General features: G+C 36.9%; 2 protein-coding genes across 2 annotated transcripts in view; both read right to left on the bottom strand.

Moving 5' to 3' along the window:
• Nucleotides 1-26: 26 nt before the first annotated feature.
• SERPINI2 (serpin family I member 2) lies at nt 27-27,853 on the bottom strand. The gene is made up of 9 exons (XM_045514561.2): nt 27,746-27,853; nt 25,705-25,970; nt 20,987-21,217; nt 19,360-19,554; nt 19,089-19,281; nt 10,273-10,370; nt 6,353-6,439; nt 4,231-4,320; nt 27-261 (listed from the first exon to the last, which is right to left on the bottom strand). The coding sequence occupies exons 1-9, from the start codon at nt 27,748-27,750 to the stop codon at nt 185-187; spliced, it is 1,242 nt and encodes a 413-aa protein (XP_045370517.1). The 5' UTR covers nt 27,751-27,853; the 3' UTR covers nt 27-184.
• Nucleotides 25,940-27,972, bottom strand: part of WDR49 (WD repeat domain 49) — a 129,775-nt gene continuing 127,742 nt past the window's right edge. Inside the window, exons 19-20 of the transcript XR_012508629.1 lie at nt 27,746-27,853; nt 25,940-25,970 (exon numbers count right to left, since the gene is read on the bottom strand). The gene's annotated coding sequence lies outside the window, so the exon portion shown is untranslated. The remainder of the gene's footprint in view (nt 25,971-27,745; nt 27,854-27,972) is intronic.

Here is a 27,972-nt window from a genome sequence, read left to right as displayed (position 1 = left end):
ATAAAAATACAGAAAAAACAAAAACATTGAATGCATCATTTCATTTATTAATAATGTCATTTACTCCTAATACAGATGAATACAGGCACCACTTAAAACAGAAAAAGGTAGACAGAAGATATTTGATGATATCTGGCCAATCAACTATTTTCCAGGAATTATAGTCTGAGGCTGTGCTTTTCATTCACAGGGAATCTAAATCTCTTCCTTTCATCTTTTGGGTGTCGGGATCTCTCACCCTGCCCATAAACACAATTGATTCTAGGAAAAGAAAAAAACAATTTAGGAATCTCTGGAGGAAAAAAAAAGACAATAATTAATTTTTCTTAATATTTAAACAAATCGCTTAGACTTTTCTCTCTGTAAAGTAAACAGGCAACATCTAATAGCAAAACTCACTCCTTGGTCTAAAATATACATAATTATATCATTATTAATCATTTTCTGATAATTTATGAAGCAAATTAACACCCACAACAGCTTATCATGGAAAATGTGTTAGTCTTGTTTTTCACATAGGGAAGCAAAAATAAAGTGACAGAGAGGTGTTTTTCTAAATATAGAGACTCAGTCAGGCAAACACAGAATAATAAAATGGTGAAGAGCATGGCAGAGTTTTAAATTGAAGGCATTAGCAGTCATCTCTTTGTGCATGTAATATGAGCCCTTGGGGTTAAAAGTGCAGCTTCTCAGATCTCCTCCTTCAGCGCTGAATCAAAGCTCACCACTGAAGACAATATTTCATATTGCTAGTGCTTTCAAATCCTCACCGAGGTGATATAGTATACAGCAAAAACGTAAACACCTGTTTCCAGCCATTCTGTGTTTGCAAGTGAAAAGGATCTAAGAACTAGAGGGCAAAACAGAAAGAAATGATGCGCCAAAATCCATTCACCTCTCTTTTCAGCTAGGGTAAGCGAAGTGCTCGAATGGACTCACATCAAGCGTAGCCTTGACTTACATTCCTTATAGTCCCTTGTAATAAAGGTCCATTTCAAAAGTGATAAAATAAAATTTTACATAATTTGAAAGCTAATGAAGACTATATTTACATGTGTTTGAAATAACCATGGCAGAAATTAAATAAAAAGCCCTTTTTCACTAACTGTTTTGTTCAGTCCAAAGACAGACAGTCTTAAAAGACCAATAACATGGAAATAGACATAATCTCCAGCAGGTTTTTTTCTTTTTGTGATTATAATTTGTAATACTTTTCCTCAAAATCTCAAAATAATTCTAAAAAAAAAAAACCCAAGAAAGTAAGTACTCCAATTTCTCAGATAAGGATGGTAAACACCTTCTCCATTTAGTCTCAATGGGAATCACCAGTGACTCTTGCATCTTTATGATTCTATGGCATAAAATATCTTTATAATCCTATGGCATTAAAATGCTTATCAGAGTTGTTTGGAGAACACTTAAAGTAACTTTCATAGGAACTAACCTTATAAATAGAAGACAATAGTTTAAAATTTTAAACACTCAGAAGTATAAGCCATTACATAAAAGTCATTTGTCTCAGCCTTTGTAATTTTTTTCTTTTTTTTTTGACCAAGCAGAACCACATTTTGAAGTGAGTCTTCCTACAGTCACCAATCAACTCACTACTAAATTGGACAGATCAGAGAAATCTCCCTTGACATAGCAGCAGTGGATTTAGAGGTAGGCTGAAGCAGAAATCATTACTGTTTCCACTTTTCTTTTCATGCCCACTTCTTAAAGAGGTGTCTCTCATATTTAATCAAACATAGTTATGAAACATCTCCATCAGATGGAAGCAGCTTTTACTTCATAGTGTGAAAATACAATAGCATAACCAAAGCTAATGACCTAGAAAAAAAAAAGATTTCTTAATGAATACCCTGCAGTCTGCTTCTCCCTTCAACCCAAGACCTGAAGAGTTTTAAATACAATATTTTTTTTATTACGTATGGAGTACTGTCAGTTTTAAAACCATGATTCACTGCTTTTTGAGAAATGGCACATTTCTTGTAGAATCTTTTACAATATTCTTCTGAAAGTCTCTAACTCTGGCCTATGCTATCAACCTAAAAGAAGGAAAAATGTTCTTCACTTCCTTGGCTCAGTAAGAGGTTTGGATGAATATACTGAGATATATATGATAGAAGTCAATACTGGTGGGAAAGCACAAATAATGTATGGATTTTGCCCAAGAGGATTGTTTGACCAAAAGAAAAATTTAAATCTAGATAAAAATTGGTTGTGTTAAATCTAAAATCATTCATCCTCATACTTCAGAAATTGTCAAATGAATCTATTTTATGTCAGTCGTAAGCCACTTAGCAGTCTCGTATGCCCTGCCAAGTCACCAGCTTCGTTAACCTCAAGGATCTCTTCAGTTCATTTATGAGAGAAAAAGAAATAAATCCCTGAATGTGTATTGTCTTAAGATAATAGACCATTCTACATTTTGTATGGCAACAATTTACAGCCTCCAATAATTGAGTGGCCATTCATTTTAAACAAAACTTTAAGGGAGTAACCCTAGTTTAGAAAGTTTCATTACAATAAAGGTCATAAAACAGTATAAATTGTCATTAAGGGTCTGATAGTTGAGCATTATCACAAATAAACAAACAAGTGAATTATTTTGGGTTTTGAACTTTCACTGATGTTTAACTGATAGCTATTACATGGCCGTAGTCATCAACTTGGAAAATAAAGAGTCAAACATCATTATTCTAAATGCCATTATTTCCTTGCGCCTTGATGCCTAATGCAGCTTCATTCTTTCTGTTCTCCATACTCAGTAATTACATACTAATTGCAAGAAATTAAGAGTTAGCCAGAGGTTAAAGACGTATAGATCAAATGACATACTCAGAATATCTCAACACTGACACGTCCACTTCAATTCTGGTAGAACTGAGGCTGTGTTAAAACTAATCATCAAATCTAAAACTGTCCCACTGTTCCCAAGATATAACTATCAGAAGGGTCATTCAGCATTAATTTCATGGGACCTAAAAAAAAGAGGCTGATATATTCCTTAGGAGGCCAATAATATCAGTATTGCTAACTAATCTAACAGATTCAGATTCTGAAATTAACTCTGTCTCTTCTCCATGTAAACCAGTTTATAGAGAGAAGCTTTTCCATTTCTCTTCCTTTCTGCATTTATTCAGTCATTCACTCTTTTATATTTATTCATGTATTCATAACAAACACTATGTGCCAGGCACAGTGTCATGGGCTTCATATATTCTTTTATTTAACTCTATGAAATAAACATTAATATTATATTCAAGTAGGAGGTGAGGAAAATATGGCTTAGAAAGTGTAAATGACTTGTTTTACAAGTATTAATTCACTGAGCTGGTACATAAGCCCAGGTCTGACACCCAAGTCCAAACCTTTGATCTCCAGGGACACTGACATTACGTGCAAGGCACTTTGCCAAATACTGGGCTGGATACAGAAATGAATGATATTATGTAGTTTAGAGCCCTCACATGGGGTTGTAACTCCTGACGAGTTCTAAATATACACTTAAAGTTTCCTCACTGTGTCCACATTTCTGGCCTCTCTTTTTCATAAGGGAATTTGCAAAAACTTATACAAAAGCCATCTGCATTTATGTCGCCATTGTGTCAAATGCCAGTTCAATCCATGACTACCTTTGCGTCTGGTATGTCACTGCATCATCTTTTACCAACTGTCCAAATTAGAGATTTGAAATAACATTTGACCCCTCTCTCCCACTCAGAGCCTACAGGCACTTATTCTTTTGGAATCCACCTCTAAAACGTTTCACAACTGTACAACTCCCAAGTCTCCACTCCCATTTTGACATTGAAGAAAGAAGGTTGACTTCTGAGCCAAAAAGGTCTCATTCTCATTCTGCCACTTTTCAGCTGTATGACCTTAGACAAACTACACAACCTCTCTCTGAGTTTCTATGTCTTTATTAAATATCATATCAAACTGATTGAAATGGTGTTAGCTGCAGAGAAAGGGATTTAAAATCACCAGCCACCTTGGCAGCTGTTGTTACTACTGCTCTGTTTTAGGTCCCTGTCCGCTCTTAAAACACAATGCCTGCTACAGAACAGGCACTCCACAAATAGACACTAAAAAAATTTTTGAAAAAGTTAAAATAAATGCAATTAATTGGGAGTAAATGATTTCAGATATGTAGATTACAATTAACAGTTAGAACTAGGTCTATTTAACTTAAGCAGTTCCTCGAGGGAATTCTCAAAAAGGTACCTGTTGGGTTATTCTTCATAATAAATAGAAATGGATGGTTTGCTATAAATTGGTTTCGATGCAGATTCATGATCGCAGGGATGTCTATGCCTATGAAATAGAGACAACAGTTATTTAGATGTTCACGTTAAAAGATCAGTAAATAAAAAATATCCATAATATTTTTTGTAGACAGGAAAGGTCATTTTGCTTGAGGAGTTAACATGTGGAAAAATAATCATTTTCTGAACACAGAGAAATTTGGAATAAATTTAAAAATCAAAGAGCAGAAGAATAAATATTGGATTATTCATGGGATAATTCTAACTTCACATTTACACTCAGTGAAGAAGAAAGCCAGATACTAGACTCAATTTAGTGAAAGCAGATGAAAATTTCATCTTTTAAACAGTAACTTTCTGCTCACATTTATTTGCATTATATAATTTGTTTTATAATGTTTCAACTCTTAATTCCTATCCAGGTATGTTTGCACTTTATTTCTATTCTTCAGGCTTGTAGTAATCACATCTGAGTTCAAATTTATTCTTTTTTAATTTTTGCAAAATTATTCTGTGAGCTCAGAGCTTTTAGGATTTGTGCTTTGAATGTGCATAGGATTTTTATTATATTAGAAAGAGAGGTCTTCTGCCTTTACAATTATTTACTGTAATAATTTCTATCAGACTGCTCCAGTGTGGCATTTGTCAATATTTCAGAGTGGATACATTTAAATGACTGGATTTTTTTTAATTTCTAGATTAAATATTTCTAACTCAATTCAAATGTTTTCTTTACCAATAATGTAACACTTTCGTATAATTTTTTCAGATCCATGAAAATAGTTTTTGAAATGCAACATGTGATCAGAATTGAAAAACAATTGTACAGAAGAAAAAAACTTTTCCTCTATAATTTTTGTTTGTGATTGAGGTGTGTCAATTAAAGTGACAAAGGACAGATTGATAGAAGAAATCATTTTATTTTGTATCCGCACAGGAGCTTCACAACAAAGAAGTGTTTAGGCTTGAGAGCTTATATGCCACTTTAACAAGAAGTAGTAAATTGTGAAGAAGTGACTAGAAAAAGGAAAAGGGGATTTGGGCTTCTAGGGGTGGTAAATTGTGGGAAGGTAAACGTATGGGGAAAGTTAATGGTATATAAGGATTATTTAGTAAGGTCTGTCATGCAGACTTTTCCATTTCTAACTGAATTTTAGGCTTTTCTCCACTTACTTTTTGAGTATTATTTTTATGCAGCATAGGTACTATTCAAAATGCTATTTGTTCAAAGAAATACATCATAGAAGCGAGGTCCTCAAATCGAAACGTGCACACAGGTCACCAGGAGACCATGAAAAATGTAGATGCTGAATTAGTAGGTCTGGAACTGGGCCTGAGGTGCTACGTTTCTAACAAGTTACCAAGTGCTGCCGCGGCTGGCCTATGCAATTACACCAACAGCAGCAAGGATAGGCTGCAAGTCACCGGAGAGCACGAGTTCTCAACACTGGACACACACTGGACGCACACTGGAATCACTCAGGGAAATGAAAGAAAATATTGAAGGCTGGATCTCATCTCCAGAGATACTGATTTAATTATTTTGGGATGTGGGCTGGGCATACATACATAGAATTTTTAAAAGCTTTCCAGCTGATTCTAATGTGCATTAAAAGACACGCACTACTATACATAAAAGAGGTAAACCACAAGGACCTACTGTACAGCACAGGGAACTGTGTTCAATATCTTGTAATGATCTATAATGGAAAAGAATCTGAAAAAGAATAGATCTATATGTAGATGTATAACTGAATCACTTTGCTGTACACCTGAAACACTGTAAACTATACTTCAATTAAAAACATAATAATAGATCCTATCGGCTAATCGGCAGGTAATTCAATTTACAATTAAGTATAAATATTAGTAGATGGTCCTCAACTCTTAATCAAATCCCTTCCCTTTTGTATTAAGCTGTGGCCACAGAGATGCATAAATAGCTTATATAACCATTACTTTTTCTTCCTACAGTGTACTGGACAGCAGGAGGGAAGATCAGAAGACTGCAAAGTGCCAGCACCCTCAAGCTCATTTCCCCCAGTCCTTCCTCCCGGCTTCTGTGACATCATTTGTCCTACCAGTTGATGTTGCAGCTTCACCACCATCTTCATTTATCTCAAAGAAAACTTGTTGCATGACTTGGGAAATATACACCTCAGACGAATCTGTTGGAAAATATGAAAGTGCATTTAGGGTTAAAATTCAGAGCCATTACTTATTGGATCCCAGGTTAATTACATATGTCAAATGAACAAAGAAAAGCAAAAAACAAGCTCTTTCCAAGTTAGTTAATTTGTTAGAGATAAAGATGAGTTTAGGTTTAGTGCTTGCAAAGATGATAGAGAGATAGATATCGAAAGACAAAATTCAGCCCAGATATAAAAGGTAAAAACAGAAGGGAGTTAGCTTCAAATCAGGTATCCCACTAACTGAAACATCTGAATGGACACAGGGTTTTGCCCCTCTTAGTCGTGGTCTACAGATGAGATGAAAAAGGCTTTACAGGTTTGAATTAATCCCACCCCATGTATTCAACCTCAAAGCCAACCTGCCTTTTAAATTCTGTATTTGATTTTGATCTGAGTTTAGAATAAAAGTTACTTTCCTTCAAAACTGGTGAGGTGATGAAAGTCTAAAGAGCTTTTGTGTCATCTGTTACAAAATCACTTCAGAACTATACTTTAAAACCTATCAAATTCCTCAGCGTAAGATACTGTCTTACCACGTTTCGTTCTGGTGGGGATACAAGCTGACAGAGTGCCCCCTTCTCCCCTCGTGTGTATGTGTGAAGCGTTTCTGATTAATGACCTAGGAGGGGAGTCTCCCTGAGAAGGGGGAAGTGAAACCATGAATTCAGAAGCCATCTGGCATCCTTGATCTGTCACGACCAGACAGATCTGACAAGGTTCCTCAGAGACCCCACAGAAATGTGGTCATGGGTTCAGTGGAGACAAGAGGGCAGAGGAGAGGAAGATGGGTCTTGAAACTTGAAAAGAAAGGAAAGAAAGGATCTTTGTCTCTCTTGAGAGAGAAAGCTGATGTGACTCCACCAAAACTAACTGGATTTAGAAGGATTCATGAAGAAATACTTCAGTCAAGGGGAACCAGCTCTGAGAGCTCACAGAAAAGTAAATCCCCTCAGGCAAGAGAGACAGAAGCCATTGGAGGGTTATTTGCATAAAAAATGGCTTCCTGAAAATAAACTCCAAATTGCTTGTGATGACTCCATCTGGGCCCCTGATTTTCACGCATCCTCATCTACCTTCCTCGCCTCATCCGGTAGCTCCAGTTACAAGGTCAAGTATCAAGGCTTTAGCCCAGCTCTACTTCTGCTTAAAGCCCCTTTCCCAGCACTCTCCCTGGTTGGCTTCCTTGGTACTCAGGTCTCAGCAAAAACACCACATCCTCGTAGCGGTCTTTCCTTCCCACACCGTCTAATTCTGCTCTGCTCTGGCCTAATCTCTTTATCCCATGACTCTGTTTTAGTTAATTCATAACATCTATCACCTTATCGTTTAACTAATTAATTACCTGTTAATTGTCCATCTGCCCTAACAGATGTAAAACTTCACCAGAAGTTTCGTCCAACTCTAGGAAACTGCCTGGCCCATAGCAGGCTTACATTAAACACTTGCCAAATAAATAAATCAATGGATGTAAGTATGTCTAGTGATAGAAACACGTTAAGATAGAGAAAAGGGGGCGTCCACATCATTAGTGTGGATTAACTGAAATACAGGGGTATGGTCTGTTTAGGTCATGCAAATAAGCACATTCTTTTCCCCACAACTGCCTAGAATAAGATATGATTCACATATACAGCAAGAGTAGATGACCGAGGGTCCCCTACAAAGAATGAAGACTAAAAGGCAGGTTGGGGTATAGTGGAGAATTTCACCCAGTTTAGCGCTGGCACCAGACCAAGGGACTCCCCGGCTATTAGACTGAGCAGCTTGGTCTCCCGCATTCGTCTGATACAGAGAGGGTCCAGGCTCGGAAAAAGCAGAGGAGCTGAGAGAGGATAGATCAGAACAAGGAATCTGGACTCCATAAACTCACTGGTTTCTACACCTTTGTAATAATTTTTCCTTCAATTTTCTATGAAAATTCCAATTATATCTTTATCAAGTCAAGGACAAGAAACTTTAAATAGCTTTGCTAGAAGATGTGCAAGTAAATATTAATGTGCCATTTGCCTACTTAGTTTTTGGATTTAACTGAATATCTACTGTATGACAGATGTTGATCGAGATGATACACCTACATTCTTTTATTTATTTCCACCATTAGGATATATTATCTCATGTAACATTAGAAAGTTGAGGCTCAGAAAGGCTAAACACTTTACTAAAGGTGACACAAGAGGTAATGACAGAAGTCAGTCATCTCAGAATTTCCAAAATACCTCTTTGAAAACATTTCATTCAGAACTTGTGAACGACATGAGTATATGTCTCTTTTGCAAGCATCCCATAGCATTCATGTTGGTCTGGTTCACAGCGGCCTTTGGTGACTGTGTACTGTACGCATGGTAAGTAGGGATAACACTGTTCTCCCAAAGACCAGAAATACTGCCAGGGTTGGCTGTGGCTGTCTTACTTCAGGCAGTAAGGCAGAACCAGCACAGTTAGAACAACTCGAATAGGTAACTCGAGAGGGAAGTGGGTAACCCAGAGCAGAAAATGTTGGACACTTATTCTACTCTGTTCAGGGTTATTCTCTTGCACAAATTCTTCTATAAAGTATTTTAGAGGTTTTTTCGTGATAAATCCACTTGTAAAGGAGATTTTATAGAAGTCACAAATTGCCAGGAATTTGCAGAGTGCGTGGCTGTTTGAAATGTCTGAGATACAGCAAGTGAGTTTCTGAAGGCCAGAAAGAAATTCAAGAGGAAGAGGTGTTTAAAAAATGGTTTAGTTTCTTTCAGGTTGGTGAAGTGGCTGTGTTCCAGGCCACACTTGGATAGCATCCTGCCGCAGTATTTAATGTTGACTGTCTCATTCCCGATGCTGATGAAATTGTCAGAGAAGTCAGATCTATCCATCAGTGGGAAAACGGGCAGCTAAATCATGTGTGAAGGAGATAATGAACACCTATGTCACTGGGTACCCCACCCTTCTCCTCCACCAGGAAAACTCATTCATTCTATTCATTTACTCACAAAATTAATGACAATTTCCCCAAAGCCCAGATTTTATATAGGAATACACAATAATTCTGTGTTATGATACCCAACCCCATCAGACAGACAAGCTTTTATCATTAGGACTTCCTTTTATATAAAACAGAAGACCGAATTTAAAAGAGGGCAAGTAACTTGAAACAAGTTGACCCTCTTTATCCGTTTTTTTTTTTTTTTTTTTCCTCTCTGGTTATTTTTGGACTAGTGGGTACTGCCAAGATGAGAGAAATTAAAGACTGTCTTGGGCATCATTGTGTAAATGAGCATCTTAACCATGCACAGTTTCCCAGGTGCCAGTGAGCATAAAAGCTCTTCTCCTCAGACTTGTTGTCAGTCTCAAGCTAAATCCACAAGCTGCGGCTTTACAATTTCTAGGTTGTGCTCATCACGCAGCAGCTTGTGGGTGACTATTTTGTGGGCTCTAATATTACCGAATTAACATTTGCAAGTTGGTTTATAAGAGTTTTATTAGCTCTGCTTAGAAGAGAAGCTCAAAGTTGCAATTCCCATTATTCAGATAAGGAAATCCAAACAGGGCTGAAATAAAAGCCCAAATAAGACTTTACTTACGTAGTTTCATTGTAAGTGTGGTTAGAAGGCTCAGCTAACTTTCTAAAAATGCTGTCTGACTTCCATTAAGGAAAACTACTTAAATGCAAAATAGAGCGCTTGTTTACAGACAGCCCGGCCTGACCAACATCTATTTCCCATGTATGTATTTTCTGGGGCCAAACACTCTTTCAGTTTTAAGATCAGTTAACATAGTTACTAGGAAACATATTAACATGATAATATAAGAATTATTTTTCATATTACCTGTTATTCCAGAAAGGTCACAGCCACCACTAAATACCTCAGTTATATTCAAAGAATACAAAGCTTCCTTGAAGTCTAACTTCTGTTCTACTTTAAATCTGTTTAAAAAAAATGAAGAGGAAAATTCTTGAAACACTGCACAAGTTGGCTACCAAAACGTTTTTAATAAAACGGATGACTTGGAAGAGATGATACTGTGAAAACTTTTGTTTCATTATCCCAGTTACATTTCCTCACATTTCACATCATTTTCCCCCAGCTCCACTGAGAAGCTCTGGGTTGCTCATAACTTACTTCCCAGATAAATGGTTGGGGGAAAGGGGAAAGAAAATACTCTATCTTTTTGAAGTAACAATTACCCAACAAAACAGGGTGAGAGTTTTACCTAAGTTTTCAATTATTTGGCTTCTTCTCTAGAAGTATAAAGCTTCCTTCCAGAAACTGTATACACTCAAGTTTTTTTCACACCATGAAACAGTTCCTGGCAGGCGTCCAAGCTGCTATGAGCCAGAAGCAGAGGCCAACAGTCCTTAAAGAAGATTGTTGGCTCCTGAGGCACACAGAGGAGGCATTAGTAACCTATCATCCTTCCCACCCATTGTCACAGTTGACGTGACTTCCTTCAGTTTGTGGACACACCACACATCTTCCCAATAGGCCCTGTGAAAGGGGTGAAAAGTTGAAAGGGAACTAAATTTCTTCAGAATAAAATAAACATAAACATTACAGGAGGAAAACAACAAAAGAGTTGGCCAGTCCTTCAAATGCAGGACCCTAAGTTAGGACTCCAGATCCTATGCAAGTCTCTCAACCTCAGCTTGCCTGAAGAGGGGCCTTAACCAGCGAATCTCAAAGATTCTCTCAGGCACTGGTCTTCCATGATTTCAAGTCAACAGGATCACGGGTGCTCACTTTCCCATTTCATTAAAAAGAAAGAAAAAAAAAAAAAAAGAAGAAGAAGAAGAAACTAGTACTTACTGATTTCATGGATGCTAAAAGCATCCATTTACATTTTACAACCAAGTTGGAAACTTTCTTTATGAAAGAAAAGAAAAGAGTGCACGGTCCTTCAACAGGAAGCTATGTGTACTTCCGACCTGAGGGAAGTCCCAGGACAGCTCCGGTCCAGGGAGCTCTCTCTGTGCCCTGATGGGCCTTTGCCCCTGTGCTCTCTGGTCTGGATGCAGACATGATTGCTCAAGCCCAGGATCCTTGCTTAGCTGACAGGTAGGCCCACATCTGGGGCCAGAAATTAGCTTGGGCAACAAGTCTCATTAGATCATTGTCTTAATTGCCAAATACTGAACAAGCTTCTTAATTATAATTCTTCAAACCAATGAACATGCTGTGGCAAAAATTTACCAGCCTAAATCATTTGCTGGTAAAATATTACGCACTTTTGCAAGATGTTAATTCATTCAGAACCCCGGCTAACGGGGAATGGACACAACTCACAACAGGCGCATTAAAACCTCCTGATAATGAAAATAACTTATTTTATGTCAATTGTTTTCAGCTCCTTCCTTTTAATTTCCTGCTAAGAAAGATTATATGCAGCATGATGGTTTTGAGGCTTTGGGGTTGTTCTTTTTTTCTATTTTCATTCCACACTTTTTTTTATACTGAATTGAGTATGGGCTTCTAAAAGGTGGAGGATAAATGTTCTGGTCCACCTATAATTTGGCTATTTTTAGTATAATAGTCCAGTGATTTGAGGATAATGACAAGGAATACTGCAAGCCTTCTTACAACATCTAATAAGGCCTAATTATCACCAGAGTCATCTAAGTAACAGTCTTGCTCATAATACAGTCCAATGAAACCTACAGCGATAGAAAGTCATTCAACCATTTAATAAAAGTATAATCTTCAGCCAGTTTCTAATTAGCCACAATTATTGGAGCCATGAATAGCCAGGTGTGACTGTAGCACTTCCATGTGTTAGGCACTTAATAAAGATGATCATTTTTAATCTTCACAAAAACCCTAGGAAGTTCGTATTATTATTTCCATTAACATATGGAGTAGAGGTTTTGAGGAGGTTGATTTGCAGCCTCAAGGACAAGTCAAGGGACAGAGCTCGGATTCAAACTCAAGTCTATCCCAAGTCAAAGCTAATGTGCTAAATTCCATGGCCTTCTAATCAAAATATAATTCAAAATCATAATCTCAGTCAATACATAAATGTATATTGTTAAATCCAAATTTTGTGAATCTTGATATTTATTCTAGATGTGATTCAATTACTTTTTCCTTGACTCTCCTCTACAATTGTCAAAAGGATACAGCTAAAGGTAAAAGAATGGGTAGCAGAAAGACTGGATAGACAACAACTAAATAATCATGAATGTTTTAGCATGTGTCAACATTATCCATCTCCTTGAAAGACAGAAATTTACTGCCATATGCAACCATTGTGCTTAAAGGGGTCTTACACAGGTTAAAGCTGCAGAAAACAAAAGAAAACAATTCAGAATTTCTGTTTTAAGACAGATCCACTGGGGTCTGCAGGATCTACCACGGATTGGTGTTGTATCTTTCCTCTCCCTTATACCCAGACTCTTCTTTAATGACAAAATGCCTTGGATGGGGCTCCCTTAAATTCCTATTCTTATTTTTTCGAACCCCAGTTTTGATACAGTGGGCTTGAGTCATCCTTGGGAGATTCAGGCTTAGAAACAGGCAAATCAAGTCTTGGGGCTGCCAACAAGGATTGAGATATAACACGATCCTTGATTGGTGGGCTTGGACTGTTATGTGAGTACATAACATTTTCTGTCACTTTCTAACCAATTTCCTCTGTGTGTTGGGGGGTGGGGGGTGGAGAGAAATACTCCATTGGCCTCAAGGGCTGAGTTTAAATTGCTTTCTGTCACATAGAAAACATATCTGGACAATGTTTAATGTAAACCTGCATTCCAATTTGTATCAGTACCCAAAAGGGGAAAGTAAATGAACATTTGTAATCACCCTGCAGCTGGTCATGACTTATCTATTCCCACATCCAGCCTCATTTTCCCTGAGGTCACTTCCTCTCACCCATACATGGTTCACATTCACCCACTTAAGCGTCCTGAGGCTGGCCAAGCCTGGGGTGGATCTCTAGCCCAGCAAAAAGATGACACTTCATGTCCCACGGCAGCTGTTGTCTCTTTCTGAAAGTCTCCGTGGCTTATCTTGCTGCTCATCCTATCGCTGATCATTTGCTCCTTCTGTGCTCTCCCTCATGTCTGCCCCGCATTACACCTGTTTCCTGACTCTTACAATTTTGACTCCACCATTTACTCTCCGTGTGACCACAGGAGAGTGTTTACTGGTCTACATCTTAACTGTAACCTGAATATAAAAATAAATCTCTATCAAACTTATTGTGGGGATTAAATGAGACACAGCAAAGAGGCGGAGCACCCAGGATACCGTTGGCACTGTATTGGAGTCTCAATAAATTTTAAAGTCGAATGAGAATAATAATAAATATTGAAGACTATAAATGTTACAAACCTTTTCCCATAGTTCTCCTCACAATAACCCTAAGAGGCATGTATTATCAGCATCCCACTTAGTAATAAGAGAAAAATCAAAGTCATAGAGGATGGAGGTGGCAAAGCTCTTGGTCTTCAATATCACGTTCTGTTTTCTGTAATCTGGTTCCAACAGTTGATAAAAGACACTGTGAGGTGTCACATCAGTCAACATGTTTAAAGAATGATATCTCTCAGAAGGACTAGGGCTCTCGTTTAGTTATTACTATACTTTTGAATAAAAGTATAGTATTTAACAAGTTCAAAGATCTTGACTGCCAAAAATTTAATGACAACTGTGAAGCTTTTCCTGAGGAAATTATATATGACCTTACACTCATAAACTTGCTAATAATTTCAAGGGCTTCAAGGACACTGCAATCTAGCCCAGAACTCTCCAGAAGTCCATGGTGCCCAGTTAAGGACTGCTACAGAAGAAGGAAAAATCAAAGTCTTCTCATTTTCCTAGAAAGTCAAACTTAGAACCTTAGAACCATCTATTCCTTCTTAACCCATATCTAGGTAGTCACACACTCCAATAAATGCCTTTCTACTTCACCAGTCACTTACCATTCCCAGCGAGGCTGCTCCTTTAAATACTCATTACTTAGTGCCTGAATGGTTGCAGTGGTTTCTTAACCTATCTTTTGGACCTCAGTCTTTCCCTCTTTAACACGTCCTGAACATCACTACTATTCAGATTAAAGCAACAAATGTTCATTGAGTAGCTACTGTTGTGATGAGGTCACAGAAAGGAGAGATGCAGAGCTCCTGACCTCAGGAAGTTTATAGTCCAGTGGGAAGACAAACAAATAATTTTAATATAACTACTGTGCAAAAAACAACACAAGGTACTAGGGGAACTTTTCCTAGCAGGGAGAAGGGAAGATGTGGAATCTTTCATGGAAAGAACAGAAAAGCTTTCTAAAACCCAAATTTGATTTTCAGGACCAACAGAAGTTATCTAGAAAAAAATGGGGGTGGAGGGAGAATAGGGAGAGAGTTCAGACAAGTTATCCAGCTTGACCAAAGGCACTGTGACTACCAAATATATCTATAAAGCACTGCCTAATCATCCCACTAGCCTACTTGGAAATTTACAATAATTCCCCATTGCATATGGGACTTTTCACTCTTCATTCTTCTAAAGCCCAGTGCAAATCCTTCCTCTTCCATGAAGTCTGTGCAGTTTCAGTCTCTGGTGCCCCCTCTCCGTTCTCTCCTTTCTTTTTTCACGAATCTTCTAGTGTTTACAAGTTGTACTAATCTTCTAGTATTTACTGTATATTGTTAGTAAATTTCTTGTGCAAATCTTGCACCATTCCATTTAAGTGGTAACCATCTTATCCATAGGGAGCATGTCTATCAATCTGCATTTGTCCCAGTCCCCTGTCCATAGTGGGGTCCCAAGCAATCTCTGCTTTTGAAAAGGAGATAAATTTTCTAATAAGTAGCAAACTAATAAGATCATAAGGCTGTGAGTCAATGGAAATGAGAGCTAATCTTGTCTCCCAATACTTAATTGAATGTCAATCAATTTGTTTTTTGAATGACACAGTTTCCTTATCTGTGGAATGCAAGATATAACCAAGTCAGCTTATAGAACTATAGTAATTTGTATTAAAATGTAAATATTAAATGCTTAACAAAGTTAAAGTGCTATATAGATAAAAGTTTGTTTACCTTATTTACATGTAATAAATGATCAATTTTGCCAATACACATGATCATAAAAATACAATCTCAAACCCTTTCTTATAGAGAGTAGAATCTGATACATAGTAAGGGTGTGTTAGAATCATCAATCTGAGGAACTCTGACTACTAAAATATTGATAAGATCCCTATTAAATTTAGAAAAAGTAATGTGATTATTGTAGCTGTTATCCAACTGCAGGATAAAGTACAAAATTAGGTATCTGGTATGTTACAGATAGTAAACACTAGAAAGTGCCTTAGTATTTTTAGATTACACTCTATCTTATTGACCTTGATTCTAAACTAGTCATATATCAAAGAGGGGAAGGAGAAGTGTTTCTTAACAGTAACTATAATCTAGTCACTCATACACTACAAGCATTTTTATGTTTAATTTTTCTTTTCTTGGCATTTACTTAACTTTGCTACCAAAGAAGCTTTTATTTACTTATTTTTACAATGACAAAATTTAGCTTAGTTGATATATAGGTTGAACTGTGTCCCCCAAAATTCATAGGTCAAAGCCCTAACCCCCAGCAGCTTATAATGTGAACTTATTTGGAAACAGCATCATTGCAGATGTAATTAGTTAGGTTGAGGTTGTAAAAAAATTTAATAAACAGAAATCTCAATTAAATAGACTTGGGAGACCAGAAGGGGGAGCTTACATGCTCCGTGAGGACAATAATAACAAAGCCCAACAGGAAGAAGAAACACTCCCCTTCCTTCCTGGCAAGGACTCAGCCAATGGAGAGAAGTGGACTCTTTGTTTACTATAGCCCTCCCCACTTCCTTTTCCTCTCTATAAAAGCGTTTTCCTTCCCTTACCATTGAGGGACTTGCATGTGGCTTGTCATGGCTGTAGACCCCAAAATGCAATTCTCTGCTATCCTGAATAAACTCATCTTTGCTGGAGAAACATCTGACAGTGTATTTGTTTCAGACCAACAGGATCATACTGGGGTAGAACCAGACCTTAATTCAGTATGATTGGTGTCCTTGCAAGAAAGGAGGATGCCATGTAAAGAGAGGTGGCCACGTGAGGCAAAGGCTGAAGTGATGAGTCTACCAGCAGAGGCACACCAAGCACTACGGACCACCACCAGCTGCAAGGCAGAGGCAAGGGAACATTCTACACAGAGCCTCAGAGAGAGCATGGCCCTGCTGACACCTTGATTTTGGACTTCTAGCGTACAGAGCTGTGAAAGAATGGATTTCTGTTGTTTTAAGCCACCTGGTTTGTGGTGATTTGTCACAACAGCCCTGGGAAACTAACACGGCTGACGAAACTGTCCCAGTATCACCAGAATCCTTAGTTATCAGTTGGAAACCATAATTCACTCCTTCAGATATAGAAGAACCACAGCATTGAGTAATAAAGTATAAGACTGTCAGTTCACCCAAGAGTATTTATTGAGCCCGTACAATTTTCCCTCTTCTGTATTAAACACAGATTTCAAATGGGTATTTTTCTGTTGTAAGGAAATTGCTCATCTTGGGGAAAATGTATTTCAGAATTTTCAATCCATGATCTTAGTGCTCAGGAAACTGGATTCAATAAATGGTCCTGATGGACTAAAATCGTTCATGAACTTAACACATGAGCAAATGACTCCTTTAAGAAATCAGAAGACTCATCCTTTTAGTGAGAACTGAATACATTTTAAATGTAATGAAGTATTAATGCAATTGAATAATTGATAACAAAATTTTCAGTTCCTTGAATTTAAAAAAAAATCTTAATTTTATTTCTCTAGAGAGAATAGTACAAAAAAATGACTAATATCCTATCTTTTATTCTGCCGCATGCATGAGAGGGAGGGATGGCTTTGTCAGCATCCTCAAGGGGAATGAATTCAAGAGTGACTAGAAAATTGAATTATGATATTTGAGACATTTAAAATCAGATAAAGGGAAATAACATAGAATCTCTTTCTTTGAAAATATTTATGTAACTTAACTCAACAATATTCATTTAGCACATACTATGTACCAGGAAACGTGCTAGGGACTACAGAAACCAAAATGAAGGAGAAACTAACCCCTGTCCTAGAGCTCACATCTTAATAGGATCAATAAGAGTGAGCCAGAAATGAAAATGCAACGAAATAAGTACCTTAATGTAAACATGCATGCAGTGTTCTGGAAGTAACAATAAGGAGTGGTCGATTCTAATGAGCATCCTGGAGAAATCTACACATAAGAGTTAATTTCAATATACTGGTTAGCTACCATGGAGAAGGGCGTGACCAAGGGGGAAGGAGGAAGGGAGACTGAGAATCCAGAGGAAACTTTCTAGGTTGGTACTGGCTGAGCAGTGATCTTTCAACAAAGAGAAAAAAAAAAAAAAAACCCATCATTTATTTAGCATCTTCTACTTTCCAGGCTTTGTGCTATGAATAGAATCATCTAGTGAGGTACTGTGATTGAAGCTACCACCAAATTTTTAAGAAATCTTTGATGGCTGGAGTTTGTTTGGAAAAAGAGTATACCACTGCCAATGAATGTTTCTGCTTCCATATAACTGAAGATACAAATTCACCTCTTAAGGCAAATTGTTCATTTGTTTGGGAAAAGCAACACAGGGAGCTTTTTTATGCAAATAGGAGCTGTGGGATGGAGATGGAGAAGTTTGCGATGATGAGGGTGTAATCTATTCTACCCAATACAAAACTGTTGTTCTCACTGAAGGCTGAAATCTAGTGCTTTAGGTTCTTGACATGACTAGGAATCTGACCTTATAGAGGATGGGGGGAAATCTGTGTTGTTTTCTTTTTATGCTGGTAAAAGTTGGAGGACCCAGGATGCTGGGTAGGATGGAATGGTAAAGACACTCCTTTGGGGTGAATGGCCTTGGCACCATGATAAGGGCAGGCTAAGGAGAGCAATGGACAGAAGACTCCCGGGTACAAGAAATGGCTGACACTCCCTGGCACCTGGTTTTAAATTACTTTTCACCTTATAAGCCCCTTTTATCATTAGCTTTCAGTAACGTTTGGTTAAACATTGAGGTTGTTCTTACTTAGTTTGCCAAGGGCCACCTAAACAAATTACTACAAACTCTGAGCCTTAAGTAATAGAAACCTACTGTCTCATAGTTTTAGAAGTTCAAAATCAAGGTGTCTGCAGGACTGGTTGCTTCTGAGGGCTATGAGGGCAAGATCTGCTCCAGGCCTCTCTCCTTGGCTTGTAGATGGCCACTGTCTCCCTCTGTTTCTTCACATCATCTTTCCTCTTTGTGTATCTCTGCATCCAAATTTCTCCTTTCTATAAGGACTCCAGCCATATCAGATTAGGGCCCGCCCCTATAACCTCACATTAACTCGATAACTTCTATAAAGATTGCAAATATTTTTAACCATCTCCTGGTTTTTGTTTTGTTTTTTTTTTTGAAAACCTTTCTTCTTTTAACCAAAGGAATGCTGGTAATGTTCAAACCTGCCCTTGTAGCCATAAAGTAGCATAACATCTCCAAATGGGGTTTTCTTTTCATTTTTGTCAATAGCCTTTTCAAGCATCTGTTATCTTTCAGCCAGCTTTTCAAATCCCTCCATGAGTGAAAACAGAAGAACCAGAATGATAAAACGACATTACCAACCTGGGGAGGCTGATTTCCACTTCCTCTTCTTGCATCTCAGAGAACCATTGCAGGATTTGATGAGCAGTAATGAGTTTTTCCATTTCTTCTATGTTCACATCTTCTGCAGGAAGTATGATAATTAAACTAAACTCATCACCTTTATATGGTAACTCCAAAACCTGGTAGTTCATGGAGGATTCAGAAAAATAACCTGGAACAGAGAAAATATATTGTTAATATACCTGGCAATTTCCAAATTGATGTCTTAGAGTGTCATGTTTCATACTACCATATTTTGTTCTCAGAAGAGCCTTCATCATTGGAATTTTGACTGCCGCACCATCTTTCTGAGTGAAATTCATCAGCTGTGTGTCCTCTTTTCTGAATTTCTGTTTCCAGTCTCCCTTGAAATAAATGGCATTCACTAGGACAAGCCGAGTCAGAGGGCCAAATTCTTCCCCTGAAAACATGTTTTTAATTTTTCCTGTGACGGGGATGGAGGAAGAGGCAGAAAGAAATATGCCATCTTGATTCAAAGGAACTGCTTTAAATAGAATTAAAAGAAAAATTTATTTTGCTGATAATTAAAACCAGGGTGCTTTATCATTTAAACTTGGCAATTTTGAGAGTAAAGGGGAGTGCTATTAAATATTTCACTTAGAAACAGATACAAACAGGGTTTTACTAGGAAACAGGAGATACAAGATTGTCTCAGGCAAATTTGGACAGACTTAGTAATGGCCTCTCTTTCGTGAGATTATTGCGTAAATAGTTTTTCAGATAGCAAGAACAAAAACTATATACCTCTTCCTGCATATCTGTTGGTCTTTTTAAATTAACTTTATTTCAAGGTTCTTCAGCAAGTTAGTCAGAGTTAATAAGGTCATGGCACCTGCAAACTTGCCACTCTTGCAGCCACAGCCGCTGACGACCAGGAAAGGACAAGAATGGAGTTGCTGGTGTGATTTTTCCTCTTCTAAACAACCAGTCTCCTATTTCTGTGTCCAATGAGAATTTGGAATCTATGGGATAGCAGCATGATCAGGTGCCCTGGAGCTGTCTAGGGCTGTTCTCATTATGCATCCCATTTACAGGACTTTCCTGTGAACACTGCTCACAACACTCATCTCACATTTTCAGCTTAGGCTTCTCCATCTGAGGCTTCCCATGAATACAGTCGCTTCTTACACATCATAGTTTTTTGCATCAGAGCATATGCACAAAGAAACAAACTGCTATTAATTGAGGACCTGACATAGGCTTGTCACTTCACATACATTCTTTTTAACCACGCAGTAATCCTGAAATGCTTTAATGGTACCCTCATTTTAAATGGGGCTTAGTTTAGAACTTGTCAAGATTTGAACTCCGATCTGTATGAGTTTAAACTTGTGTTCTTTCTGCGATGTCACTCTGTAGTGCCTTTGGAATTTTTGCTAGCTTATATTTAAATTAAAGCTTAGATTACCATTTTATGACAGAATCATCAATATTTATTATGAAACTTTAACACATCCAACTAAGATGTGTTAATTATTTACAATGTCTGTGGGAAAGTAGGCATCTGAGATTGACAGACTGAAGTTTTAACCTAGCCAAAGACATTATTCCTTCTGCTCTACTTAAAAAAAAAAACCCTACACTTAAACAAAAACTATTATTAAAATTCTTCCATTAAGAATGCTACAAATAGGTGTCTCTCAAAAAAAAGAATCTCTATACTTTTCAAAGCAGCATACAATTTCTCTCAATTTTATAATTTAGTATTAATTTGAATAACAGGGAAGCAAAATAGGAGATTTGATCTCTCTGAGCCACAGTTTAATAGGAAAACATTCAACCATTCTTTACTTCAGGATATTAAAAACCATGAATACAATGGCAAATAATGATTTTATGAAAATGGGAAATTTTACCATCTGTTTTGCTTTCTACCCAGGTACTTATTGTCTCTGCACAAGCCTTTGCATTCTGAAAATCCACCAGTTTTACGGCACTCTGAAAAAATTCCTTGTTGCCATGGAGATACTGTTCTTTCACAGTGAATCCTTCTTGAAGGTAGAGGGCATTGGCAAGATTAAATGTAAATTCTTGTTTTTTCTCTGAGGTGGCAGAGAAAAATGACTTCAGCACAGAAAATTCTTCTCCTAAAAAATAATTGTAACATATACTGACATATTGAACAACATAAAAACAACAGCTTCTCAGCTTCGCTTCCAAGCACTCTGATTCACATCATCAATTTTTTGCACCCTTAGGTATAACTAACGATCCTTTCTAAGTTAGTATAAATATTTTAAGCATTTATCTCTTGTGGAATATGCATTTTGTAGAGAGATGGAGAAAAAAGTCCATGTAAATTTGAAATTTCTCAAAAACAAGAATATGCATTTAAACAGGCTGAAGGAAACTCCCTCTTTATAGTCAAATGTAGCTCATTCTTATTTGTTGGAAATGTATCTTTAGAATCGTATTCTTTGCACAACATGTGATATTTATGAAAGAGGAATACTAATTAATGCTGATGGGGATGGGGACTCAGGCAGTGTGAACAATCCTTTTCAATACTACTTTTATTTCAGCATAAGAAAGAATTGCTCTCTTATGAGCAACTGTGCTTGTCCAAGTTTTGAAATGAATGCAGTAACCCCTATAATCATCTCTAGAGATGCATAAGAACCAGAATTGCCTATTTCTTCAGGTTCATGAATTTATGTACTTTGGCTGTCTTTGTGAACAATAAAAATCTTTAACCATCCCAACTGTAAGCACTAGCCAAGTGAGTCTGTCAGAGTCAGCTAAGAATCACTGTTGGCCTATTACTTATTTACCATTGGGTCACTCTGACCACAGTGTTGTCAGGAAGGTGTATGCACCATGAGAGAATTCAGCTCTGTTCATTGCTCCGTGGTTTCCTATTTATTACCAAAGGGTACCAATATTTTTCATCCCCTTCTGGCTTAATTCAGGAACTCGATCGTTAAATCTGGGAACTGTATTTCAAATCCAAGGTTCTTTCAGAATCTTTGTTTCATTTTGAGTTAAATGCTGAAAATACCACTTTCATAACTTACAAGTTGATGACATGCAATTAATCTCTATTGAAGAAAACATAAATGGTTCATCATTGGGTGACGTTCATTGAATACAGAAACAAAAAAGGATTGAGAGAAACTTGCTATCAGGTGTCTATTGGAAAGAAGGGGAGTGTGTGTGTGTGTGTGTGTGTGTGTGTGTGTGTGTGTGTGTGAACACTTCATCAGATGCCACAGGGCATCTTTGTGCAAATAAGAACTTGTGCCCTCATTGGTGGGTGGGGGCTGTGGCTCCGTTGTCTTGCATCTTGTGCAGCTGAGTGGAGACTACTTTTCAGTCCCCACTTGCCTCCTTGTCCACTCATGCAGGCTCTGGAAGGTATACTGCATTCTGTTTCAAAGCCTATGATTCTCCATTCACGGAGATACAGACACAGACACAAACAACAAAAACTTACTTCCGTATGATTGGATCTGAAGAATTTCAGCAATGCTTTATAACCCTGGAATTCCTTATGTAAGGAAGGGGAGAATGTCAGTCTGTTTTATTTGTATATACAATGACTTTAGATGCAATCATTTCTTGCTATTTGAAGCTGAGAAAAATAGCTCAATAGCTGAGAGGCTACAGTGAACACTTTCTGAGTGAGGGCAAGAGAGCTCCAAAAGAATTAGCTGAGGTCAGAAATAAAGTGGCAGAATTTGAAACCAATTTTCAGGAGCTTGTAATTTATGAACATCTTTAAAGGAATAGGGGGAAAAGGAGAGGGGGAGAAAAAATACTTCCAACTCACTTGTCAGAGCAAATAAATTTATGTCATGTACTTAAGGTCTAAGACTGTGTGCCCTTTGATAAATCATTGGACTCGGAAGTCAATGAAAAAATTTCTCCAGTAACACATGTTGGGAGAATATAAAGTTATCTGCCTTATAAATTTGATTTAATTTACAGATGAATAACTTCTTTTAGCACAGATCAAAAAGAATACATACCCATGGCTCCTAATAATCACTGAGAATAAGTTAACTTCATTTCCTAAAATAAAGCCATGGAAAACCTACAGGTCATGAGTGAATGTGACTTCTGGTTTGATGTTACCAGACCTCCAGAAAATGTTCTAAAGTTTGGTACGTGTTTACTTCTCCTGCTATTAAGAGCCCCCAAACCAAGCATGTGTACAATCCAAGAGATCCAAAGATGAAAACAGAGGCAGTCATAGGATTATAGATTATTTTAGCCAATAGGTCCACAGAAATCATCTAAGCCAAACTCCTCTTTTTATAGTGAGGGATCTAAAATCCAGAGAGATAAGATAACTTGAAAGATGCCCAATCGCAAGGTCATTTGGATGCAGAACTGAGATAGAAGTCGACACCTAATTCTCTTTATTCTCTTAGAATAAAGAAGCACCTTTAAGTTAGTCTTTGATTAATAAGCAGCATTATTAGAGGCAAAGCAAAATGGAGTGTTATCAGATGCTCAGTAAACTGGAGAAGGTTAAATCCTCAGCAGCTGTTTTGACAAGGGGGAAGAAAGAAGAACTGAGGACACTGAGCGCCCCGATGGGGTAGGATGCCAGGAGCTGCACGACCGTCTGTAGAATAAGCAGCGTTCATGGGAAGCAGACTGGTAGCAGGAAAAGTAAAATACAGCCTGACTCAGCAGAGAGCAGCTTCATGCATGCACTCTCTCACTCTGTTCTCCTCCATAACTCTGTAGCTCCTTTCTCTTTATTCCTTCATTTTTCCCTTCTTTTTTATTTTCCAGAGTTTAATTTTTACATTTTCTCTCCTCTGGGCTGGTCTCTCTTTTCTTTTTGCACTTACCCGCCATCTGTGCCTCTCTCCCTTGACAAAGCATAATGGTCTGGTAGATTTTATTGCATGTGTTACAGTATTAATGTTTAACTGTCCATACATCCTATTCCAAAGAAAATATTAGAACGTTTATTGTTGCTCTTAAGATCTACAACCCTCAGTGAATCATTTTTGGAGTTAGTTCTGGGCAAGTTACTTAACCTTTCTTTCCCTCGTTATCCTCATCTGCATAGCAGGGCTGTGTCTGCCTCACAAACTGTGAAGATTAGAGACAAGTACATAAAACAATGACTAACTGATACACTGTATATGTTTGATAGTGTCATGATAGTGATTTTTATTACTATGATTATTAGCACATTCACAATCCCGAGTTGTTAAGACTCCTGTGTTCCTCTATAAGATGGATTCATTTAAAGTAATTCAAATTTCAGAGGCTCTAATTTTGCTAGTTTATCATAGGATCAACTTTACATACCTCCATAAGTGTTCTATTATTTTTCAAAGCAGTATCATGTGACATAAATGTTTCTGGGACTGTCCAGTGGGACTTGCTGAAATTCATACAGACAATCAAGACTAGATCTGAACACAGTGGCTTCATTTTACATCATTCACCAAGGAAAACTCTTGGAATCAACTTCACTAGCACCAACTCCCTTTCTATATAAAATTGCTTTTATTTAAAATGAAGCAAATAAAACCTCGCAAATAGATTTTTTTTTTCAGAAAAACAGTTTCCTAAATAGAATGACTCTGTGCTAAGGTAAACATACTAAAATGAATTATAGTTATAGTGACTCAAAGCCCGAATCAAAAATCTGAGTGTCTCCCCTGATGTTTAGGACACAACATCTGACGGTGATGTAAAATTTTAAGTTAAAATCATTATGAAAATTGGGAGCACAAGACAGCCAGGGTGATGGGCAACTGCCCCTTCAAATGGGACACCAGCACTAAAGCTTCTACACACTATCTCAGATAGGTCTTTATGAGACGAGAAGCCAACTTCTCATGAGCAAAAAGGTCTCAGGTTATGTAAATGCTTCTTTTTTTTTTCAAGTTTACTTGAAAAACTATTAATTTTAGCTTTTAAAATGTATAAATGAATGTTTTTTCTGGGTCTCGTTTAATTGAAAAAGTTAAATTTTAATTAGAACACTAATTTGTAAAAGCCTACAAAATAATGAGAGATGCACACACAGATTTCTGGGGGAGGGTGCTCACTGCGGCAGGCTCACAGGAGAAGTACTGGCGACTACCCAGTGGTGAGGGTCAGGTAAGTACGCGATGGTATTTCCGTAAGTGTCAATGAGACACAGCAATTAAAAATACATTCTGAAGCAGTTGCAGGATATGAAAAAATGATCACAACATAGGAATTGTCAGTGGAAGAAAATGCGTATCCATATTTAGGGTGTATATCTATGCATATACACACATGCACACACACACAACATAACCTCAACTAAAACCAGCTAAAACAGGCCAGAAGAAAATACACAGACAGATTGACAGTTTTTGTGTGAATAGCATTAATTTCATAATAAATGATTTTGGTAACATTTTCATGAAGAAACAATTATATTTGTTTACATTGACAATTACTTGCATTTACGATTCTCCATTTTATTAAGAAAAACTATAAAACTTTTTATACTTTACATAACATTTTTAACTTATTAATGTTCTACAGACCTGAGCTACTAATAGAGGAACAGTTTAAAAATAAATTTGGCCAGATCTTGTCCAGTATAAATAATCATACGTAAGAAACTCACCAGTCGAGGTTTCCTGGAATTTTAAAGTTTGTCTAATCTGCTCTTGTGCTTTTCCTTTTGCTCCCAGCTGTACCATCCCCAGGGCCAGAGTTGTTCCAAGAGGGGAAATTAAGATGTTGTTCTCATGAGATAAACAAATGGCTTGATAAAGATCCACCGCAAATTCAGTATTTCTTTCAGCCCAGGGTCTTGAAGCTTGACTTCCAGAAAGAGTTAACAGGAGACTCCACAACAAGATCTTCTCCATTTTGACCTTTGCGTGCTGTCTAATTAGAAATTCAGTTTTCAAAGTAATCTGAATTTACCATAGTAAGCTCAACAGAAAGATTTCTACCTACTAAGAACTTTCTGTCTTACTTAGAACAAACTATGACAAGAAGATTCAGATACCACAGAATTTTTCATATTCATTCATGAAACAGTAGAGAATATATTGCAGGGGTTTTTAGTTAAAGGAGAAATTATAATTCTGGGCTATTATCAATAGCAATACTATCTCTGAATAGCTATATGATACTTTTTCTTATTTTTTCCCACGGTTTTAAATGGGATACTTGCAACTCTAACATCAAGGGAAACCTCTGTCCAGACGACCCTAAAAAGGTTTAAAGAACAAAAGGAGAAGTGGAATAAAAAAAAGTGAACACACTCCAGTGTGGTTTTGGACCCACAATATTAGGAAATTAATATATTCTAGATCAATTGAGTTAATCTGGCTCACTGCTTACAGCAACAAGTCTTACACTTTATGGAATTCCACTTCTGTAATGAGAAATACCCCCAAACCCACCTCATACTTTTCCAAAGGGAGGTGAAAAGACTCAGAAAAAGTTACAAAGGAACAAAATAACAATCAAATAGAAACAGTACAATAACAACAAAAGAAGAAAGCAGTTGCCAAAAAATCAAAGAGTGATTTGACAAACAAATTAACAAATATAAGAAAGCTTCAATTGAAAACTGTAACCAATTCACAACACTAATGACACTTTATTAAAGTGCTCTCCAGTAAAACTGCAAAAAATTCAACCATCTCATTACATCAGGAGCAGAGTGAGTTTTGCAATATTACAACAGACTTGGTAGAATACGGACTCTGAAGTATTTAAAATGAATGAATTTTAAATAAATTTTTAAACTATTTAAAATTTTAGTAACACTAATTTTACCTTACAAATAACACACTTCAGCCACTCTCAATAACTCTTAGTTTAATAGGTTACTAGGAAGGAACCCTTTATTGGGGGTAATGATGAAAATCTCTAGAACAATGTTTTGTTAGCTTAAAGAAATGAAGAACTGTATTTCCAGCATGTTTTACAGATTATGAGGGCTACTATGACCCCTAAATGGTTAAGAGTCACTAAGAATCATTGTTATATATAAAGATTACCAATAGTCAAGTACTTTCCAAAACCAAGCTGTAGAGTCATTATCTAGTTATTTTAAATTATTTTCTAATATATGTAGTTAAACACTATTTGTTTAGATATGCAATTTACAAAGGAAAAAATCTCAAAATGCAATCCAAAACAATTGTGAGAAAATAATACGTTGGTAAGCTGAAAATATAAACATATGCTATCAAGCTAATGCACTATTGAGGATAAAATTAATACAAGAGTTGTGAGTGGTAGTGCAACAATAGAGAAAGCCAGTGTGTGAGGGAAGTTTTACATGCAAAATACATTTCTGTGTATCCTTTTCTAATATATTCAATCTCTCAGAAGATTTCTGGCCAAAATATCAGTTTGTAGATATATCAGTAATCAAAACATTACTAGTACTTTTAAGTCATCAAGTGGCAGTTCATTAGGAACATTTTTATGTACTTGGTTTATATCAGAATAACAAATAATACCATGAAGGATGTAATTTTTCTCTTGTGGTAGAATCTCGGAGCTGTCCTGTCATTAACAATCTTAATAATTAAAATATATACTCTTTGAGCATCCATCTTTCCCAGACAATTTCTAGGCACTTAATAAACTATGAGTTCTTGCAAAAAAAAAAAAAGAAATTGCTTTAAAAAGTCACTTACCTCATTGCATTTTGGATTGTATGTCACCAGAAAGCACAGAGCACTGGTGAACTAAGCAATCTGATGAATAGTCCTATAAGAATTTGACCTTCAAATTTATAGTGACATCTTTTAAGGAAAATAAAAGTAATGTGTTAATTTAATACATTTAAATAATACCTCCACCAAAGTGAACTGAAATGCCGTTCCTCTGCTCTATTAAACACCCATGGTCAATGTTATTGCAT

Source organism: Camelus bactrianus, chromosome 1 (genome assembly GCF_048773025.1).
Source record: "Camelus bactrianus isolate YW-2024 breed Bactrian camel chromosome 1, ASM4877302v1, whole genome shotgun sequence".
Classification (NCBI taxonomy): domain Eukaryota; kingdom Metazoa; phylum Chordata; class Mammalia; order Artiodactyla; family Camelidae; genus Camelus; species Camelus bactrianus.
This window is presented reverse-complemented; position numbering and strand designations above follow the sequence as displayed.

Bases quoted from the DNA above. Each gene is read 5' to 3' on its own strand.
- SERPINI2 (XM_045514561.2), bottom strand. The intron at 21,218-25,704 runs GTGAGTTTCTTA...ATTATTTTTTAG, and splicing joins ATTCCAGGAAACCTCGACTG to GAGAAGAATTTTCTGTGCTG. The intron at 10,371-19,088 runs GTTGGTAATGTC...TTTTTTAAACAG, and splicing joins GTGGAAATCAGCCTCCCCAG to ATTTAAAGTAGAACAGAAGT.